Below are 22228 nucleotides of genomic sequence, written 5' to 3' on the forward strand. Positions count from 1 at the left end.
ACCATTAGAAACGCTGGATAGTGGCTGAAAAATCCCTTCTTGGACAAGGGGACGCCAACTTAGCCCACAGAAAAAGTAGGTTTGAAAATGTGTTTGATGTCTGCTGGCTGCATTTGGTGATGAATACAGTTCCAGGGACAACAGAGACAGGCCGTAAAAGTCCCCTTCACCGTACCTCAACCTCATACGGGTTTCTGTCAGTCAGTCTGGTTCGTCCAACCTCCTCAGAGCAGCTGTCTCAAGCCTCCAGCAAGCAGGAAGGGGAAGTGCGCAAGCGCACTGCTGACACCGCCCGCCACCTCGGAGCTGTATTTTGTTACTTAGGAAACAGCCAATCAGCGATCTGGACAATGACCAATGGGAAGCGCGGATGAGCCGACCCGGCTAATTTGAACACGCGGCGCGGGCCGGAGGTTGGCGCGGGTGGAGTGCGTGGGGCGAGGGGGGTGTCTCTCTGCGGTGATCCGGGTTCCTGTCTGCTGCGGCGGGACCCGGCAGCGAGCGGCGACACCAGCGACGGGGAACAACGAAGGGTAAGCGATGGCCCACAGCGGAGCCGGCCCCGCGGGCTCCTTCGCTCAGGTCTGGATGCACCGACCCAGCTGCTGGAGGCGGAAGTCGGAGTTCCGTCTCTTTTGTGCGGGACACCGAGGTGCCGGGTTGAAAACCGAGCAGGTCCTGGGTGGTCCCCTCCGAACAAGGCGGGGGCGGGGGGGGGGCTGCCGTCCGGGGAACAAGGCGCTTCTTCCCACATCTGCACGGGAGAGCGAGACCCTCTGCTCATTTGTACAGAACTGGGCTCTCACTTCTGCACTGGGGCCCAGCCCTGGGTACATCCGCTCTGGAAAAGGTTTCTCTCGCTGACACGAAAGGAAGAATTGGGTTCTCCTGTACACTAGAACAGGAAATCTACGACTCTGTACATCTGTATGGAGTAGCTAAGAGCCTCTCTGCACATCTGCGCAGAGCTATACCAGGGGCTGTAACTTCGTTACTGGGGCACCCAGTAAATATTTGACTGAATAAAAGAAAGGAATGAAAGAACATCTGCCTGACAAAATACTAGGCCTTCTGCTACAGCTCCCAAGATGCCTTTCCTCTTAGCTTTGAACGTTTAAGGTACTGAAGTGACAAGGAAAAGATAAGCCTGGTCAGCATGATGGTAAACGGGATTTTACTGCAGACATTGGTTCTTCTGGCCATGTGGGAAAATGCCCTATGTCATATCAATTCTAATAAGGGCGGCTAATATTTGAGTACTTACCAGGTTGAGTGAACTTATTTACTCCTCACAACAATCCAATGGAATAGATATTAATGTGTACATTTTGCAGGTGTGGGAAACAGAGAAGTTAACCCTAAGACAAAAGAGAACATCCACAAAATTTTTCTGTATGAGCTTCTCCTGGATGTTACACTGCTTTCTCCAATCTCATCACTATTCTATTTCTGCCATCACCACATTCCATGCTTCCAATAACTACCAACATATCCAGTCCTTTCCTGCCTATTTGATGATTGAACTCCCCGACCCTCAGAGAGATCAATTTGTTGGTCTTTATATTACTCAGCCCAGTCCAATTATACCTTTTTTTTTTTTTTAAGTATACAAGTAGCATCTTTTTAGAGGTCTTTATAAAAATTGTCTCTATCTGGCCACAAAACAAATTTAAACAATTATCAAACTATCATACAAACTGTTATCTATTTCTACAAGCAATTAAATTTAAAATACAGAAGAGAAATTCCCATCTTGGCACAGCAGAAACAAGTCTGACTAGGAACCATGAGGTTTCGGGTTCCATTCCTGGCCTTGCTCAGTGCGTTAAGGATCTGGTGTTGCTGTGGCTGTGGTATAGGCCAGCAGAAACAGCTGATTAGACCCCTAACTTTGGAATCTACATGTGCCATGGGTGCGGCCCTAAAAAGACAAAAGACAAAATAAATAAAATAAAATACAAAGAAAAAGAAACAAACCCACTTTTTTTTTTTTTTTTTTTTTTTTTTTTTTTGGCTTTTTAGGGCTGCACCCGAGACTTATGGAGGTTCCCAGGCTAGGGATCCAATCAGAGCTACAGTTGCAAGCCTACACCACAGCAACTGGGAATCCGAGCCTCATCTGCATCCTGTACCACAGCTCGAGGAAACACCAGATCCTTAACCCACTGATCAAGGCCAGGGATTGAACTCGAGTCTGCGTGGATACTAGCTGGGTTTGGTACTGCCGAGCCAAGACAGAAATTCCCCACATTTGGGTATTTTTTTAAAAACCATTTAAATAACTCAGTCAAATAGGCTATCATAATTGTAATTAAAGATTAGCATGGAACAATGATAATGCTATTTATAAAACCTGGGGGAATGCAGTTAAAGAATACTTAGAGGGAAATTTGTAGACCTAAATGTTTACATTAGAACATTTTAAGCTGAAAGTGAGGCAAATATCCAACTTTAGTAAGATAGAACAACAGAATAAATGCATAGAAAACAAAAGGAGTTAGCAGAAATTATGAAATAGAATTTTACTATATAGTAAATGTGAATGTATAGTAAATAGAAATGATTAACTTAGCCAAAGGCTGTATCTTTGAAAAGACAAAAAAAAAGCGCCAAACCTCCAGTAACACTGATTAAGACATCAAAGAAACATAGAAAAATGACCTTAGGAATGAAAATAGGGACATAACTTTGGTTACTGAACGACTGAAAGAAACAGAAAGACTTGGAGTTCCCGTTGTGGCTCAGTGGTTAACGAATCTGACTAGGAACCATGAGGTTGCGGGTTCGATCCCTGGCCTTGCTCAGTGGGTTAAGGATCTGGCATTGCCGTGAGCTGTGGTATAGGTTACAGACGAGGCTTGGATCCCGAGTTGCTGTGGCTCTGGCGTAGGCTGGCGGCTGCAGCTCTGGTTGGACCCCTAGCCTGGGAACCCAAGAAATGGCAAATAGAAAAAAAAAAAAAAGAAAGAAAGAAAGAAACAGAAAGATTTCAATGCGAACTCTTTGACGATGCTTTTGAGCAATTTTCTAAGAAAAACAACTTACCAAAACTGATTCAAGAAGTCATGCAAATTTTGAACAAACCTAGAACTACTAAGGAAATTTTAATTAGCTTAAAATCTACCTTCATACACATCAAAAAACCCCATCAAACTCCACCAGAAAAAGAAAAAAAAAATTAAGGCAATCTCTTTTATAAATGTAGTTGTAAAAATCTTAGATAAAATGTTAGCACTCAGAAACCAACAATGTATAGAAATACATTATAAGCAATTTGGTTTATTCCAGGAATGCAAGAAGAGTCTAACATTAGAAGATCTATGAATATAATGTACACATTTACAGATTAAAGGGGAAGATATATCCCATTAAGTACAGAAGTAGATTCAATAAAGTTTAATAACGATTTATGATTTTTTAAAACTAGAAATAGAGGTAAATTTGCTTAAACCCACAGAGCAAAGGGAGTTCCTGTTATGACACAGTGGAAACAAATCCAACTAGTATCCATGAGACTGCAGATGCGGTTCGGATCCCATGTTGCTGTGGCTGTGGTATAGGCTGGTGGTGGCTATGGCTCTGTTTCGACCCCTAGCCTGGGAACTTCCATATGCCACAGGTTCAGCCCTAAAAAGTTAAAATAAAATTTTTTTTAAAAAGAGTAAAATAATTAGAGCATTCTCTATCAAATCAGGTACGAAACAAGATTGTTCACTATTGCTGCTTTCAATATTGTACCTGAGATCCTAGCCAGCACTGTAAGACAAGAAAAATAAATTAAAATGATCAGGAAGGAATAAACAAAACTATGGTTAGTCATAGCCTTATGATTGTCCTTTTTAAAAAACAAAAGAAAACAGCTCCTTCATCTGCACAACCACCCATGGAAAGAAACAACCACCTTTGGATGTTTTTCTGTGAACACTAAGGTGAGGGGAAGTTGGAGGTGCAAAAGCCCAGGTACATGGCAGAGTAGTCTGGGATGAAGAGCAGAGCCTATGGTGACAGTCAGAACAAAGTCACTTTCTGGTCTTGCTACTTACTATCCATGTGACAATTTCCTTCCTGAGCCTTTGTAGAGTAGGGATGTAACAATTGTATCAATAACTACAGAATGAGATTGTTGCAAAAGTTCAATGAAAAGTTATAATAGTAAGTTATAAACACTTCTAATGTAACTCACATAAACACTTACAATAGTTGTTATAATGCCTGATAGATAGTAAGTGCTTGATAAATGTTTGCTATCACTGTAAGTATTTTTAGGTTTTTGGATTCAGACTGGTTTTCTCTGGCCTTTATTCCTTCATAGGACAAATATTATACAGCATCTACTGCATGCTGGATCTGGTGCCTAGGCATCTGGGCTGCACAGACTATATCAGAAGAGGGTCCTTATGATATAAGAGGGTCCTGCTCTCTTGGAGTTTAAGGACAAGAAACACTGTGTGAGACTTGTGAAGGAGCAATGATGGGGACAACAGCAACCCCTATAAAAGTACAAAACATCCAGGGCTAAGCACTTTCTAGCTCCCGATGTCTGCAGGCAGATCCCCTCAAGTCCTCAGAAATTCTTCTCCAGGGGTTTCTGCCTATGAGGGTGGGCAGAGGAGGCCACCCTGAAAACAACTGAATCTTCCCAGCCCCAGCTCGGCAGCGAACTAGCCTCTGGGTTTTAATGAGCTGCCCCAGGTTAGAAACAGGACGTGATTGTGGCTGGCTCAGAACCCTGAAGATCTTATTAAAGAATCATCTCCCTTGTACTTTGGGCTGAAATGCTCTTTCCAACAGAGGATCAAAGCAAACTTGACAAACGTTCTCTCATTAATCTCCCATCCCCCTGGGGCAGGAGCAGATCGGTCGCTGTTCTCTCCGGCTCTCAAAGGGAGAAGCTGATATGCCTTCCATGTGGGGTGGCTGGTGGAAAGACCTCCCCGCCAGTCACATGCAAAGCAGAGACCAGGACCCAGGTGTCCTAGCTGTGGCCTTGCCAAGTGTCACCCTACCCCTCCCTACCTCCCACCCCACGCCCCCAGCAGAGTCTCAGGAAGAAGGAAAACATCTCATTAGGCAAACAGGCCGCCTCACTGGCCCTCAGGAGGCGGAGAGGAGAGAACTGCAAAGGTTATGCGTACTCCGCTGCCCGTGCCCTTTTTAATTTCCTGCTTAGAATGTTAGGCTGCTGTGTGGCTCCTCCTCAGCCAAAACCCTCTCCGTGGGGAGCTGGGACTGCCATTTAAGACAGCCAGTGTAGACTCAGACGATGGGGCCAGGCACCCTCTGCCTGCACTTTCCTGGTCACAAGAGTGGGGTTCCCTGGGGGTGGGAATGCAAGGATGGGAGGCAGGAATTCTGCATGTTGAAAATTAGGTCCAGTCCATCTATCTGAAAGTGTTTACAGAGGACATAATGCCCGTTACATAAAAGGGACTATAATTATTATATAAACATAAGGGACTATTACAACGATGTGATCATGAGAGCGTAATATATAATGTCATTCGAAGGCAGTATAGCAGGCTCTGTGGTCAGACTGCCCGGGCTGGACCCAGGCTTCATCACTTACGGCCATTGGGGATCTTGGGCAAGTTGCTTAACCCTCTCTGTCTCAATTTCCTTGCTGAAAAATGAGTATGATAATAGTATCTGTCTTGTGGGATTGCGAGGGAGTTGAGAGGAGATGAAGCTGTGTAAGGTGCCCAGAACAGTCTGTGGCAGAGTGGGGCACTTACCTGTTATGTTTATTATTATGGCCGTCTGATTGCTGGGACAGAGAATTCATTACGCACACGTACAAAGATGATTATTGGTTCATAGCTTTTCTTGCGTAGGAAAGAAAGTAAGAGGTTCAGGGGTAGGGGACGGAAGTTTGACGTCAGCCCAATTTTCCCAAGGAAAACGTGAGTCATTTGCTGGAGTACTAGGTAGAACTCCCACGTTTCTTTGCTGAATGACCTTGGTGATTGGGGTCCATCAGTGGGACCTCGTCTTTCCTAGGAAAGCATGCATCTATTCATATCCCCCAGGAACAGCTCCTATTTCTTACTCCTGTTAATATATTCCTAGACTTGGGTTGAACTTTTCTCGGATATCCATGCCACCTGCATTCAGAAATTCCATCTCAACCCTTGGGAGGCTGGCTTGAAGGAGAAATGAAAAAAGCACAGAGAGGAGTTCCTGTCATGGCTCCGTGGTAACAAACCCAACTGGTATCCATGAGGATACAGGTTCAATCCCTGGCCCCACTCAAATCCAGTGTTGCCGTGAGCTGTGGTGTAGGTCGAAGACACAGCTCAGATCCGGCATTGCTGTGGCTGTGGCCTAGGCTGGCAGCTGTAGCTCTGATTCCACCCCTAACCTGGGAACTTCCAGATGCTGTGGGTGCGGCCCTAAAAAGAAGAAGAAAAAAAAAAGGAGTTATCATTATGGCGCAGGGAAAATGAATCCGCCTAGGAACCATGAGGTTGCAGGCTTGATCCCTGGCCTCGCTCAATGGGTTAAGGATCTGGTGTTGCCGTGAGATGTGGTGTAGGTCACAGATGTCTCTGATCTGACGTTGCTGTGGCTGCAGCTGGCAGCTGCAGCTCTGATTCAACCCCTAACCTGGGCACTTCCGTGTGCCCTGAGTGCAGCCCTTAGAAAAAAAAAAAAAAGAGAGACATCTAATAGGAGTTCAAGAGGAACAGGTAAGGAAGCTTTTGGAATTACTAGCAGGACATTAGGAAATCTATCATGTCACCCTCTACATTAACAGACTAAATGAGAAACACTGTGTGAACATCTCAGCAAGTGCCAAAAAAGCATTTGACAAAATTTAGCACCCATTCCTCATGGGTAGTGGAGGGTGGGGAGCTAAATATAGAAGAGCTAAGAAAAGAAAGGAGCTATCATTATTTGCAAACTATATCATCATTTAAGTGAAAAACCTAAGAGAATCGATGACAATCTATTAGAACTAATAAGGGAGTTCAACAATGTGGCCAGACACAAGATCTGCATACAGAAATGAATAGCTGTCCCATGTTCTGGCAAAATGAATTAGAAAACGTAATTTTAAAAAGACCCTATTTACAACACAACAAAGATTCTATGGTAACTAGAAATAAACCTATCAAGAAATATACAAAACCCATGCAAGGAAAACTAAAATTTTACTGAAGATTATAAACCTGGAAACAATGAAAAGAGACACAAAGTTCCTGGTTGGGAAGACTTGATACTGTGAAGATGCCAGTTCTCGGAGTTCCCATTGTGGTACAGTGGAAACGAATCCGACTAGTAACGATGAAGTTGTGGGTTTGATCCCTGGCCTCGCTCATTGGGTTCAGGGTCTGGTGTGGCTGTGGCTGTGGCCGGCAGCTGTAGCTCTGGTTAGACCCCTAGCCTAGGAACCTCCATATGCCTCAGGTGGGGCCCTAAAAAGACAAAAGACCAAAAAAAAAAAAAAAAAAGATGCCAATTCTCATATTAACCTACAAATTGAAAATATTCTCAATTAAAATCTTAGCAGGATTTTTCATAGAACTTCATAAGCTGACTTGAAAATCATATGCAAGACAAGATGACCAAGAATAGCCAAGAAAAAGAATAATGAGGTGACATATTATAGAACCACAGTCATTACAGCAGTGAGTTACTGGAAAAGCAATAGACAGAACAGAATGGAGACTCCAGAAACAAATTTATGTTTATATGCGAATTTCATGTTGACTGTGACTTTAAAAAAGATTTTTTTCCGAAGTTCCTGTCATGGCTCAGTGGTTAACGCATCCAACTAGGAACCATGAGGTCGCGGGTTCAATCCCTGGCCTTGCTCAGTGGGTTAAGGATCCGGCGTTGCTGTGAGCTGTGGTGTGTAGGTCACAGACGCAGCTCGGATCCCGAGTTGCTGTGGCTCTGGTGTAGGCCAGTGGCTACAGCTCCAATTCGACCCCTAGCCTGGGAACCTCAAGCGGCCCTAGAAATGGCAAAAAGACAAAAAAAAAAAAAAAATTTTCCTGGCTGTGACATAGGGAAACCTCCAGGCCTGGGATCAAACCCTAGCCACAGCAGGGACAATGCTGAATCCTTAATTTCTAGGCCTCCAGGGAACTCCAAATGTGGCCTTTAAATTAGTGGAGAATGAATGCACTATTTAATAAATGATCTTGAGATAACTGCTTATCTTTGGGAAAAAAAGATATTTAGAAATATGCTCATACCATGCACACACACACATACAAATACATTCCATCTGGATAAAGATCTAAATGTAAGAAAGGAAAAGCATTAGGAATATATGAAAAGTATTTTATTACTTTGGGAAAGGAATGTCTGTTTTTTTTTCCTTTGGCCACACCTGTGGCATACAGAAGTTCCTGGTCCAGGGATTGAACCCAGGGCACAGCAGTGACCCAAGCCGCTGATGTGACAATGCCAGATCCTTAACCTGTTGCACAAGAGAACTCTGGAAGTAATGTCTTCTTAACATGCCATAAAAACCAGAAAGGAAAAGACTTCCACATTTGACCGTATCAGGAGATGCTGAAAGAACATTACATAAAATTCTAGCCATTCCTGATGACAGCTCTGAGTAAAATAAGAACAGATGAAATTACTAATATGAGAGTGATTCTTTGTCCAAAACTCATGTCTATTTTTTAAATTAAATTAAATTAATTTTTTTTTTTTTTTTTTGCTTTTTAGGGCTGCACCCTCAGCATATGGAAGTTCCCCAGCTAGGGGTCAAATCAGAGCTACAGCCACCTGCCTACACCACAGTCACAGCAAGGCAGGATCCGAGCCACATCAGCAAACTACACCACAGTTCACGGCAATGCCAGATCTCTGACCCACTAAACGAGGCCAGGAATCGAACCTGCATCCACATGTATACTAGACAGATTTGCTTCCGCTGTGCCACACAGGAACTCCCAAAACTCATATCTAAATAGTGAAGCACTAAAGCCATTTCCACTAATATCAAGAACAAGACAGAGATGGCCTTTTCATCATTATAATTCAACATTGTCTTGGAAGTGCTAGGGAATGCAATAAACGACAAATGAAATATTTGGTATAAGTATGGAGAAGAAAAAGTTAAAAAATTACTTTCTGATACATAATTTTATACTCAGGAAACTCAATAAGCTCTAATTAAAAAAAAAAAAATTGCAGAGTTCCTGTCCCGGCTCAGTGGTAACAAACCCGACTAGTATCCATGAGGACACAGGTTCAATCCCTGGCCTCGCTCAGTGGGTCAGGGATCTGGCGTTGCCGTGAGCTGTGGTACAGGTCACAGACATGGCTCTGATCTGGCATTGCTATGGCTATGGCATAGGCCAGCAGCTACAGGTCCCATTCAACCCCTAGCCTGGGAACATCCATGTGCTGCAGCAGCCCTAACAAGACAAAACATCCATCTGTGCAGCCCTAAAAAGACATATATATATAATATGTAAATTTGATATCATTCAAATTGTAATCACAAGTGTTTTTGGGGGGGGTTCTGAGTTGGGGATAGACTTGGTAAATTTTTCTTAAATTCAAATGAAATAAATGACTTGGAAATAGCCAAGAAAATCATGAAAAAGAAAGCTAGGGTGGGTAGCTGGGGGTCTTGTCTTTCTAGATAAAAAGCAACTGGAAGGGAATGGAGTGAAAACAGGGTGGCATTTGGCACAGGAAGAGACAAATTCGTGGAACTTAATGGAAAGCCCAGCAAGAGGCCTCCAGAAAAAATCCAGTCATTTGGTTACCACAAAATTGGTGTTTCAAGTGAGAAAGAGATATTTGTTAATAATTGGTGTTGGCGGCCATATTTTTATCCTCCTGAGGTAGAACATGGCGATGAGCTGTTGGGGAGGAGGTAGGAGAAGGCCTCCGAATGCTAGGCTGAGGGGCTACCTGGTCAGGCCTGGGTCAGATTGGCCCTCATCTCCATCATGTCTCTGCCCAGGGGTTGCCATGGTGATGGCGGTGGAGGACAGCATGGTACAGGTCGTGGTGCGGGTGCGACCCCCCACCCCGAGGGAGCTGGAGAGTCAGCGGCCGCCTGTGGTTCAGGTGGTGGATGAGCGGGTGCTGGTGTTCGACCCTGAGGAGACCGACGGGGGCTTCCTTGGCCTGAAATGGGGCAGCACCCACGAGGGCCCCAAGAAGAAAAGCAAAGACCTGACGTTTGTCTTTGACCGCGTCTTTGGCGAGGCAGCCACCCAGCAGGATGTGTTCCAGCACACCACCCACGGCATCCTGGACAGCTTCCTGCAGGGCTACAACTGCTCTGGTGAGCCCGCCTCCCCCTCAGCCGCGTGCTCTGTGGGTCCCCCACTCATCCTCCTGTGCGTGGGCTGGGCCCTGGGACACGATGACAGATGAGACAGACAAGTTTCCTGTCCTCTTGACGCTTACAGTCTGGGGGGGGAGAAGACACATCACAAAATCACACCCACACCTGTGTGGCTGTAAACTGAGGTAAGTGATAGGAGAGAAAGAATTGTGGACCTTCCACGGAGGAAGCACCCAGGCTGGAACAGTCTTCCCTGAGGAAGGGCATCATGGGGACCCCTTTGCCCTCGAACCCACCGGCCTGTAGAGGGACCGGGAGTGGACATGGAAAACACAACAGCTGCGGACACAGGCACGCTGGTGGGTGGGAGCAGGGGAGCCGTGCACGTGGAAGGCAAGGGAAGGGCTTGTGGAGGAAGGAAGGGCTGACCAGTTAGAAATACACTGGGGGAAGGAGTTCCCTGGTGGGTTAGTGATGAGGACTTGGTCCTTTCAAGTGGTTAGGCTTGGTGCTTGGTGTCCGGGTTCAACTCCTGGTCTGGGAACTGAGGTCCCACATCAAGCCGCTCCATGCTGTGGCCAAAAGCAAAGACGTACCATGGGAAACCCCGGAGAAGGCCGATCTGCCCCTGCTGTCACCCAAGACCCTACTCTGTCCTCTGCAGTGTTTGCCTATGGGGCCACCGGGGCCGGGAAGACACACACCATGCTGGGAAGCGAGGGGGACCCCGGCATCATGTACCTGACCACCATGGAACTGTACAGAAGGCTCGAGGCCCGGAGGGAGGAGAAGCGATTCGAGGTGCTCATCAGCTACCAGGAGGTAGGGCAGCCCCATCCCTGTTCTCACACCCACCTGAGGGGGGAGTGGGTGGGGGAGGGAGCAGGTGAGGGAGAGGGTGCTGGGGAGCGGGCGGATGGAGGCCCAGAGGGCAGACCCAGCTCCAAGAAAGACCACGCAGGAGTTCCCGTTATGGTAACACACCCAACTAATATCCATGAGGACAAGGGTTCGATCCCAGGCTTCGCTCAGTGGGTTAAGGGTCTGGCATTGCCGTGAGCTGTGGTGTGGGTCGCAGACACGGCTCGGATCCCGAGTTGCTGTGGCTGTGGTGTAGACTGGCAGCTGTAGCTCTGATTTGACCCCTAGCCTGGGAACCTCCGTATGTTGCATATATGGCCCTAAAAAAGCAAAAAAGAAAGAAAGGAGGGAATGAAAACAGGAAAGAAAGAAAAAAGACTATGCAGACTAACCCTGCCCGTCCTGCTCATCACATGACACCATCCTACGAAGCGCCACTCACCACTCGGGTCTTGACAGGCCTCCCTGGCCCAGCAGCTCAGCCCTCCCCAGCGTCTGGGGGAGAGGCCTCCTCCCCGGCCTCTCCCTCAGGTCCCTCCTGGGCTTCCTGTCTCCTAGGTGTACAACGAGCAGATCCACGACCTCCTGGAGCCCAAGGGACCCCTTGCCATCCGTGAGGACCCCGACAAGGGAGTGGTGGTGCAAGGACTTTCCTTCCACCAGGTGCGGGATTGGGCTCAGGGTGGGAGGGGTCAGCAGCCCCTCTGGTCCTCTGGGGACCCCTCACCAGGCTGTTTGGGGATGCCAGGGGGTGGGGGTGGCAGCACGCAGGTGACACTGGTTCTGAAGAGCAGCCCTTCTGTGGGGGGCAAGTGCCAGTTGGGGAGACCACAGCCCCTCGCCTGCGCATCTCCTCTGTAGCCGACCTCGGCCGAGCAGCTGCTGGGGATGCTGACCAGGGGGAACCGGAACCGCACGCAGCACCCCACTGACGCCAACGCCACGTCCTCCCGCTCCCACGCCATCTTCCAGGTGAGGAGGGCTCCGGCCCGAGCCTGAAGCTGGAGCTCCTGACCTCCAGCGCCCCCTCACCCCTGTCATCTGCCCCCCAGATCTTCGTGAAGCAGCACGACCGGGTCCCCGGTCTGACCCAAGCCCTCCGGGTGGCCAAGATGAGCTTGATTGACCTGGCCGGCTCGGAGCGCGCGTCCAGCACCCACGCCAAGGGGGAGCGGCTGCGGGAGGGAGCCAACATCAACCGCTCGCTGCTGGCCCTCATCAACGTCCTCAATGCCCTGGCCGACGCAAAGGTAGACGTGCCCAGAGCCAGGGTCCTCCCCTGGACGGCGCCGCAGTGCCCCAGCCAAGGGCCCCTCCCTCCAGCCCGAGTCTAGCCTGGGTCTGTCTGGTCCAAGCACCTCGCTCCACGCCCACCTGCTGTCCCCAGGGCCGAAAGTCTCACGTGCCCTACCGGGACAGCAAGCTAACCCGCCTGCTCAAGGACTCCATCGGGGGCAACTGCCGGACGGTCATGATTGCTGCCATCAGCCCCTCCAGCCTGGCCTATGAAGACACTTACAACACCCTCAAGTACGCCGACCGGGCCAAGGAGATCAAACTCTCGGTGCGTGCCCACTGGGACGGCCGGCCTGGAGCTGGGGCGTGGGGGTGCCAGGGTGTCCCCCCAGCCCCGGGCTAGAGGGAGGAGGTGACAGGACTCGCGAGCTCCCTCCGGTACCTGGAGCAAGCATTCCTGCAAGGCCGAGGGAAGAAGTGACACAGTCTTTGTCCTTAAAATATCACAGCACAGGGATGATCGAGGCAGCATCGTCTCAAGAGGGAAGCAACAGAAGAGGGTGGCTGAGTGTTGATCTTTGTCAGACTAGTGTTTAGCAGTATTTTTGGCAAAACAGCATAAACACCAACACATAACACAGATAAAAGCAGGTTTGCTCCAGTTGGCCCCGTCTCCTCCAGGGAGCCCCCGGGCTCCTGGAGCTGCTGCTGCAACACCCCTGGCCTGATGAATATCAGACAGGGAGCCAGAGGTCTTGGGTTCAAAAGCTCCCTCCTGGCTGTGTTAGGCGGGCCACTGGCCTCCTTGTGTCCTCTGTCGTGCGGGTGAGCTGCGGGAACATAGGGAGGTGCCTAGCACAGAGTCTGACCTTTGGAAATGGATACCAAAAGCTGCTGTGAATGAACAAACAGACCTCTCCCCTGTGCCCCTATCTCAGCTGAAGAGCAACGTGATCAGCCTGGACTGTCACATCAGCCAGTACGCCACCATCTGCCAGCAGCTCCAGGCTGAGGTGAGGAGCCTTCCCGGGGAGGCTGGCCAGGAGGCGGGGTGCCCAGGCTCGGGAGCAGGAGAGAGTGAGAGGTGGGAGCACTGGGGTGCGGCCAGGGCTCTCTGCCTGACCCTCACCTCCTGTGCTCACCAGGGGCTCTGATGGGCTGGGCTGCTTTGTTCCAGGTGGCCACCCTGAGGGAGAAGCTCCGAACATATGAGGCAGGAGCCCAGGCCCCGCAGCAGGACCCCCCACCATCCCCCAAGTTGGGCCCTGGTCCACACCAACTGTGAGTTCTGCCACCCTTACCAGCCCCCAGCCTTTCCCCAGCCTATGCAGGGCTGGGACTTTTGCTTCTGTTCTGGCAGCAGGGGTGAGGGGTTCCTACTCAGTGCCCAGCACAGATTGTCACCTAGAATGTCCTATGTCAAAGGACTGAATCACAGCCAAGCCCATGTAAGCAGAATCTACTATTCTAAAGAAGGTGCAGGAGTTCCCGTTGTGGCTCAGCCAATTAGGAATCCGACTGGCATTCAAGAGGATGCTGGTTTGATCCCTGGCCTCGCTCAGTGGGTTACAGATCCTGGGGTGTAGGTTGCAGATGCAGCTCGGATTTGGCATTGCCGTGGCTGTGGCATAGGCCGGCAGCTGCAGCTCTGATTCCACCCCTAGCCCGGAAACTTCCATATGCTGCAGGTACAGCCCTAAAAAGACAAAAAAAAAAAAAAAGGAAGTTGCATTTAAGGGGTGGATGTCATTGTTTCCTAAAGCAGAAAATCCCTGACTCCTCCTCCCACCCTCAGCTCTTGCCCACTTGTCACCCAAGCATCCACCCCATACTACCTGGAGCCACAGAGACCCTGCCCCCTCCCTGCTTTTGTCACCTGCCCCTGCTCCCCACCCCCCAAACCTCTCGTTTCTTCCTTCGCCTTCCCAGCTGCCCCTCACCTTCCTGCCTTCCCAGCCAGTCCTGCACCCCAGAGCTCCACCCAGGGTCACCAGTCCTTCAAGAGGGGACCCTGGGGACAGAGGCCCAGGTGGCAAAGGTCGTGGAAGGGAACTCTTCAGAGCAGCCCCCAAAGGACAAGGAGGAAGGCCCGGCTGCGGAGGTAGGACTTGGAGCTGGTAAAACATTGGAAGAAGTAGCCCCTCAATGCCCAGGGTCCCTTCAGCCCCGGGGTTCTCTACCCAGATGTCCTACATCTCAGTCATTAGGAGACTTTCAGATCCTGTGCAGAAAGAACTGTCAGATCCTGTGTGTCGGGAAGTGGGGCGTGTGGGTGTTACCAGAAGGGGAGCAGGGAGGGAGAGAGAAATGCCCCACCAGGACCTCACCGTCCCAGGAGCTGTTATTCCCACTCCTGGAGGAGAGACAGATTTTAGCAGCTGGGTCAAGAGGGAGGCCGTCCTGGGCCCTCTACCTGTGACTCCTTTCCTCTCTAGGTTCCAATCCAGGTGCCAGAGCAGAACCTCAGACACCCGTCGCCAGGGTCCCCTGACCTGACCTTGCAGCCCAAGCCAGTCGTGGGCCACCTGCCACCACAGAGCCTGAGTGGGGACCATTCTCAACGGTGGGTATCTCCTTGCTCCTCTCCGGGCTCCAAGGTGGGGGTGGGGAGATGGGTTCCAGGCCTCCCGCGGTGGGAGCTGGTGTCAAGTTCATGACCAAAGGCCTGTTTCTGCTCTAGTTCAAGAGGCAAGTCTTTTTTTCATCAACCCCCCTTACCTGCTTTCAGCAATTTGATATTACCACCTATTCTGTTTGCCTGTCATCATCTCTGTTTATTACTTGTGTACCTGGCAGCCCAACAGGAGGGAAGCAGAACACCAAATTCCATCCAGACAGCTGGCAAGTGCTGGGTGAGAGCAGGGCAGCCCAGGCTAGGGCTTGGCTTTCGGGTCTGAGGGTCAGGCTGCCTGGGCTCAGCAAGGAGGCGGCAGCCAAGAGAAGTTGGGTGAAGACAGAGGAAGGGACCGCCTTCCTGAATCAGGTGTTCGGCCGGCGTCTTCATTGACAGATTGACTGTGGCTATTTCTTCTCAGAAGTAAATACAAACCACCAGCCAGAGCCAGGGGGAAATGGCTTTTGGACTATTCTTTCTGTGCTTGATAGAGAAGTGCTACTAGTATTTCTTTCCCTTGGCCCCCGGAGCATAAATCCCCTGCCACTTAGCTTTGCTGCTGCCAAACCTACACCTCCCTCCCCAGCACGCTTCACGCTAGGCAGTGTATTTAAAGCTTCCGGACAGAAGGGCCTGTTTAATTTTATTTCTTGTTGGGGAGTGTCTGTTCCCGACTCAGCAAAAATGCTGCAGCCGGAATAATCAGTGGCTCATTATCTGTCTCCTGCTGCCGACTCCCCAGGGCCCTAGAGCGGCAGGGATGCGCTGGGGGGATGTCCCCTTGGCCCCCAGGAAACAACCACGGGCTGCCACTGATGACTCAGGGTCTCTCTGCCTGGAGTCCCCCATTGCGAGGAGGGAGGACTCCAGGGTTCTCGTTTCTGCTTTACCTCTGGCTTTGCGGTCTCCGGTGGGTTGCTTCAGCCTTGGCTACAACTGGCGCATCAGGGTCCTTATTCTCCCTCCTTCTTAGAGCTAATAGTAGATATTAATCAGATGTGATCCCAAGTATCAGGGGCTGCAGAACATTCTAGATCACCTCCATACTCGGAAACACCCCAACCACCAGATAATCGAAAATAATTTCGCTTTGGCTTTAGAATTAAGAATCTTAGACCACCAAGGCACTGAGGAGATCTTAGATTTTCCAGTTCAGTGGTTTTTCAGCATTTTTTCCAGCGGCAAAGCCCTTTTTTCAAATGAAATCTTGTGCCGAGGTCTAATATGTAGAACAGATAGAGCAGAGCTGCTCCACTGAATACGTCCTCTGATGGGTTTCTTGAAACCTAAATTGAAAACCCGTGACATAGACCAACTCCCCACATGCCAGGGCCACACAGCAGGAGGGACAGGGCCAGACCTGGGTCATCTGACATCCAGGCCAGTGCGTTTCTCCCCAGATGCCCACTTTTCTCAGGAGTCTAATCTTGAGCTAATGTGCAGCTCAGGCAGATATAGAATGAGTTTCTGCTGTGTCCTTTTTAATTTATATCCTGCCTTCTTTCAAAAAGGCCTTGAGGCTGCTTTATCAAATGAGTTTGGGTTCCCTGAGCCCACACAGAGGGCAGAGGAGGGGGGCTCCAAGATGTCCAGGCAGGGAGGGCTACCCAAGGATAAATGATTGGCCATGCGTAATCATCCCCACTAAGATAATTGTGTTTATCCTCTTATCATAGGTGTGCCCCACAGAAAGAAAATTTGCTTTATTAGAATCTAAATTTACAGCATCGATAATCACATTACCCTCGTAATTTCCTTTAAATAGCCCCTCGGTGCCTGAGAAGTAGGCATTAATATACACATACTCTTTCAGGATCCCAATCATTAAATAGAAAGCACAGAGTGAATGCATATTTGAGGGTCTCCTCAGAACCAAGATCAACATGGCCTCTCTTATTTAATCTCTTCTTATCCTAACAAGGTGGGCAGTGTTATTATTATATAGAAAACAACGGTTCACTAACCTTGTAGTACTGGGTATGTGCCAAGTACCCTTTGAACACTTTATGTATAAAATAACCCATTTCATCTTCCCAACAAGCCTATGAGATGACTTCAGGTGTTGTCATTTTAGGGACACTGAGGCTAAGCAGTGACCCAAGATCATGCAACTGGGAAGTACTGGAGCCAGGCTTGGAGCTGATAGTCTGACTTGAGCCTGGCTCTCGGGGAAATGGACTTGCTCAAGATCACAGTGCTAGGGGGTTCCCTTCGTGGCCCAGCAGAAACAAATCTGACTAGAATCCATGGGGACACAGGTTCGATCCCTGGCGTTGCTCAGTGGGCCAGGGATCCAGTGCTGCCGTGAGGTCTGGTGTGTGCTGCAGACGCGGCTCCATTCCCGCTGTGGCTGTGGCTGTGGCGCAGGCCAGCAGCTATGGCTCCGATGAGGTCCCTAGCCTGAGAACTTACATATGCCACAGGTGCAGCCCTAAAAAAAGCAAAAAAGGGAGTTCCCATTGTGGTACAGCAGAAATCAAATCTGACTAGTAACCGTGAGGTGGCAGGTTTGATCCCTGACCTTGCTCAGTGGGTTAAGGATCCGGTGTTGCCATGAGTGTGGTGTAGGTCGAAGATGCGGCTGGGATCCTGCGTTGTCGTGGCTGTGATGTAGGCTGGTAGCTGTAGCTCGGATTTGACCCCTAGCCTGGGGAACCTCCATATGCTGCGGGTGCGGCCCAAAAAGCAAAAAAAAAAAAAATGGATCACAGCACTAGTAGGTGGCAGACCTGAGGGGAAACTCAGACCTTCCAAGTTCAAGGCCACTTAGAGCTCTTTCCCCACTTGCCAGGTAGTGTCTTTGTCAGGGGAGATGTTTAGTAGGTGAAGCCTCCCACCATTACCTGCTGTCATCTCTGCTGGGCTTGGACCTCAGCAAGGGCGTGGCAGGGCCAGAGCCAGCTGAGAGGGTGATGGGGCAGGCAGCCAGCCAGTCAGGGCAAGGAGGGGGCAGCGGGGGCCAACGAAGTGCACTGCTCTCCACACCTGGAGTGATGGGCCAGGTGCATGGCTGAGAGGCCCTGGCAGGTGGTCTGAAGCTGGGCGGGGATCCCTTCCCTCTGTTCCAGGTTGGCCCTGAGGGTGCTGTGCCTGGCCCAACGTCAGTATTCCCTGCTCCAAGCAGCCAACCTCCTGACCCCCGACATGATCGCAGAGTTTGAGACCCTGCAGCGGCTGGTGCAAGAGGAAAACAAGGAGCCTGGAGGAGAGGCCTCTGGGGAGCCTGGCCCGGCCAGGGGGGCACCTCTGGCTCAGGAATTCAGTTTAGTATCCAGTGAGTCTCAGCCCTGCTCTGCCTCTGCCTCTGCCTCCTGGTGCCAAGGGATAGCTGGGGCCTCAGATGCTGGCTTATGGTTGGGTAGGAGGCTGGTCCCCTGGGGTCAGGGACTTCTATGCAGACAGCCCCAGAAGTCAGACCTGAGGAGTCCAGGGTGCCCACCTGTCTCTGTATCTCTCTCCCCAAATTCTACAAAGTCTCCTTCCTTCTGGCCAATCCCTGATCTCCCCTCAGCACCCACCCTCCTTCTCTCCCCAGAGTCTCTAGGATACTCTGGCCCCGTGACCCGGACCATGGCAAGGCAACTGAGCGGTCTCATACACACTCTGGTCGTCCCGCCTGGGCCGGACCACACCCCAGCCCAGGTGTCCCAGCAGCCCAGAGAGAAGAAGAGGAGGAGACTGAGTCCCTTGGAGCCAGACAGCCCTCCAGCCCCAAAGCCTGGGACCAAGCGCCAGCGCCAGTCCCTCCTGCCCTGCCTGAGGAGGGGGTCCCTGCCTGAGGCTCAGCCTCCCTGCGGGCCTGCCACCCCCCCAAGGGGGAAAGTCTCCTCCCCCCACCCTTCCCCTCGCTTCTGCCCAGCCACAGTCATCAAGAGCCGGGTGCCCCTGGGCCCCTCCGCCCTGCAGAACTGCTCCACCCCTCTGGCCCTGCCGGCGCGGGACCTCAATGCCACCTTTGACCTCTCTGAGGAGCCCCCCTCAAAGCTGGATTTCCACCAATGCCAGGGCTGGGACAGTGTCCCCCAGGACCTGAACAGGCTGGATCAGCCCTTCATTCCCAGGTAGGTCTCCAGGCCTCCCAGCAGGGGATCAGAAGTCAGCGAGGGGCAGTGGTGCCACCAAGGGGAACAGGACACAGGCCTACTCTCGGAGTCGGGACACTGCACCTCTTGCCTTTGGTCTGGCCGGCATCCAGGCCCAAGCGAGCAGAACCTGCACTTTCTGTGGACACACTGCTTCTCTCAGGGGCCCTGCCTTCCTGTCTGTATGTTAAAGCCGCCAGCTCTGTGCTCATTTGTGACATGCTCTCAGTAGCTCACAGGCCACCCCCCTTCCACCCCCATCCCCACGGGGAGGGTCAGCAGGGAGCACCCAGTCTGCTCTAGTCTTCTGCATCACTCAGGCCTGGTCTGATTTCTGTGTGCCACAGAGAAAAAACTGTTTCTGTCACTTCCACCCCCAGATTTTACCCTCCAGCCCAGCACCTGGAACTGGGAAGGGGATCCCAAGAAAACTTAATTCAGCATTTTTCAGTGAGAAGATGAAGCGCTCACCTTCACCTTTTTATCTTTCTTTATTTTTTTGCTTTTTAGGGCTGAACGTGAAGCATGTGGAATTTCCCAGGCCAGGGGTCCAATCGGAGCTACAGCTGCCGGCCTACACTATAGCCACAGCAACACGGGATCCGAGCCGTGTCTGCAACCCACACCACAGCTCACAGCAACGCCAGATCCTTAACCCACTGAGCGAGGCCAGGGATCAAACCTGCATCCTCATGGATCCTAGTCGGGTTCATTTCCGCTGTGCCACGACAAGAACGCCTCACCTTCGCCTTCTGCACACATGGCAGGGTCGGGGAACAGGGACTGGCTCAGGACAGTCCAAGGCTGAGAACGAATGACAGGCTGACTTGGACCCGGGAGGCCGAGGGTGGCGGGCTGCCCACTGGCCCCTGTCCCCGCCCTCCCACAGCCCGAACCCTGGCTCAGGAACAAGCTCGGAGCCAGGCTGGTGGAAGGGTGACATTGTTTGAACTCCAGTTCCCTGGACGTGCCAGGAACTGACATCTGGATGTTCTCCAGGCAGGCCTGTCACTCAGCTGTCAGCCCAGGCTGAGCGAGGCGGGGAGAGGGAGCCACCTCTTAGCGGGAAGAAACCGCAGAGGTCCTCCTATCCGACCTCCCTGCCCTGCCAGCCGGGCGCCAGGGAGGGGAGGGGAGGGGCTGGCACCCTCTCCTCTTCCCTTCTGATCGGCCGCCTTCCCGTCTGCTCCCCGCAGCGGCCCCATGCCCCTGTTCACCATGAAGGGCCCCAAGCCAACATCTTCCTTCCCCGGGACCTCGGCCCACAAGAAGAGGCGCGTCCTGAGGTGAGGCTGGGGAGGGGCGGGCGCAGGCAGAGAGCTCTCCCCAGGCCAAGTACAGGCCCTCCGTGCCTCTCTGGACCCCTCAGAGCCAGGGCTGGGTGGGTCATGTCTTGTGACCAGGGCCCGCGTCTGCGTGTCTGACTGAGTTCCCTGGGTTCTTGCTGTTACAGGAGTACACTAGAGGGGAAGGGTCTCTCCCTCTGTTGGCAAAGGCCCCAGGCCCCTTCTCACTGGGTCATCCAAGGAGTGGACTCCCCACCCCCTCACCCCCACTTCCCTCCTCAGCCCCATTCAGCTCCCCTCCCCTTCCCCCCTCCCAGCCTCAGGTCTGGCCTCGGGAGCTCCTGTTGGCGCTCAGCCTCCCCTGCTCCCGAGGCTCCGTGTCGAGCTCGGCCCCACACCCACAGCCGGTAGTCCAGAGGCACGGCTGTGACCCTCCCACCCTCTTTGTTCCTTCCCTCCCACAGTTCCTCAGTCTCCCGATCGCTGGGAGTGGCTCCGGGCCGCAGCCGCATCGCCCGTCTCCCCAGCAGCACCTTGAAGAGGCCAGCGGGACCCCTGGCTGTCCCAGGTGACTGATGTTTGGGGCTAGGATGGTCCAGGCCATAGTGGCCAATAAAACAGGAAGTAGGATGGGACAGGGCGGGCCGAGGCCCCAGGGAGAGGAGGGCCTGGGGTCCTTCCAAGCATCTCAGGGACCCTGATGGGAGAGGGGGGGTGCTGGGCTGGGGGGGGGAACAGTGGGACCCAGCCTCTCTTTTCTCCTTCCTTCCTGCCTCCCCGGACACCGACCGGCCTGCAGAGCCCCCCTCCAGTCCCCACTGCCTTGGCCACCAGAGGAGCCAGAAGGAACTGATGGGGGTTGGGGGAGCGATGTCAGCTGGCAGCTGCTCCACCAAGGTGTCCTGACCACCAGGCCCCTCTTGGTCCCTGACCTGCCTTCCTCGGCTCAGAGCAATTAATGCCAACGCCCTCTTCCTTTATTAACCTTCTTCCCCCAGCCATGCATTCTGCTCCTCAGCCTCTTTATTAGTCTCTGTTACACTCGGCTTCTCGGCGTGTATATATTCATTTGTGAGTGTTAACGTGTTGCTATTTTAGAGGGTGCTACCACGGTCCCCCTCTAGCTTATAATGCCCTCTGTGCAGGAAGGGGGCTTGTGGGGGCTTTCTTGCCCAAAATGATGATGGTGCCTTGACTTCTAAGTGAAGATAGTTTATTGTTTTCACCTATTGTACACAGAATACACACTCAGCATAAAGAGAAGTGTAAAGAAGAAAGGGCAATTTAGCCTTAATGCTACCACCCAGACGTAAGAGCTGTTAATACTTAGGTTTATATCTTCTGATCCTTTATTTCTGTATATATACATATATATGTGTGGGTAGTTATAGGTATATTTTTTTATTATAATTAATAAACCATCTCCATCCTTGGTGTGTGTCTCTCTCTGTACACCAAGTAGGAGAGCAACACCTTCCTACTCTTCAAGACCTCAAGAAACTTCTTTTATTTATTTTCCGCACCTGCGGCATGCGGAAGTTCCCAGGCCAGAGATCGAACCCAGGCCACAGCAGTGACCTGAGCCTCTGCAGTGACAGTGTTGGATCCTTAACCCCCTAAGCCACACAGAAACGCCCAAGAAACTTTTTTTTTTTTTTTTCTTTTTAGGGCAGCACCCACAGCATATGGAAGTTCCCAGGCTAGGGGTCCAATCAGAGCTGCAGCTGTCAGCCTACACCACAACCACAGCCATGCGGGATCCTTAACCCACTGAGTGGAGCCAGGGATCAAGCCTGTGTCCTCATGGATACTAGCTGGGTGTCTTACCACTGAGCCACAAGAACTCCAAGCAACTCTGAGTGTAAAAAATAAGTTCCCTCTC

At 51.3% G+C, this 22228-nt stretch overlaps 1 protein-coding gene across 3 annotated transcripts; it reads left to right on the forward strand.

Annotated features, from left to right (window-relative positions):
* KIF18B (kinesin family member 18B) lies at positions 393-21779 on the forward strand. 3 transcript variants are annotated; one of them, XM_013980900.2, is made up of 16 exons: positions 393-533; positions 9938-10264; positions 10932-11089; positions 11687-11791; positions 11990-12100; positions 12181-12378; positions 12516-12692; positions 13303-13377; positions 13542-13645; positions 14294-14465; positions 14800-14927; positions 18047-18252; positions 18514-19039; positions 20257-20346; positions 20811-20914; positions 21146-21779. In XM_013980900.2, the coding sequence occupies exons 2-16, from the start codon at positions 9946-9948 to the stop codon at positions 21250-21252; spliced, it is 2580 nt and encodes an 859-aa protein (XP_013836354.1). In that variant the 5' UTR covers positions 393-533; positions 9938-9945; the 3' UTR covers positions 21253-21779. The 3 variants fall into 3 exon arrangements, with proteins under 3 accessions (XP_013836354.1, XP_020922511.1, XP_013836355.1); XM_013980901.2 differs by having other exon boundaries at positions 394-533; positions 14321-14465; positions 21146-21777; XM_021066852.1 differs by lacking the exon at positions 21146-21779 and having other exon boundaries at positions 20811-20922.

This window comes from Sus scrofa, chromosome 12, assembly GCF_000003025.6.
Source record: "Sus scrofa isolate TJ Tabasco breed Duroc chromosome 12, Sscrofa11.1, whole genome shotgun sequence".
Taxonomy (NCBI): Eukaryota; Metazoa; Chordata; class Mammalia; order Artiodactyla; family Suidae; genus Sus; species Sus scrofa.

What these genes read in the sequence shown, in the direction of transcription:
- KIF18B (XM_013980900.2), top strand. Translation starts at nt 9,946, where the DNA reads ATGGTGATGGCGGTGGAGGACAGCATGGTACAGGTCGTGGTGCGGGTG. An exon ending in GCAGGGCTACAACTGCTCTG is followed by an intron (nt 10,265 to 10,931) that starts GTGAGCCCGCCT and finishes TGTCCTCTGCAG; the next exon opens with TGTTTGCCTATGGGGCCACC. An exon ending in GGGACCCCTGGCTGTCCCAG is followed by an intron (nt 20,915 to 21,145) that starts GTGACTGATGTT and finishes ACCGGCCTGCAG; the next exon opens with AGCCCCCCTCCAGTCCCCAC.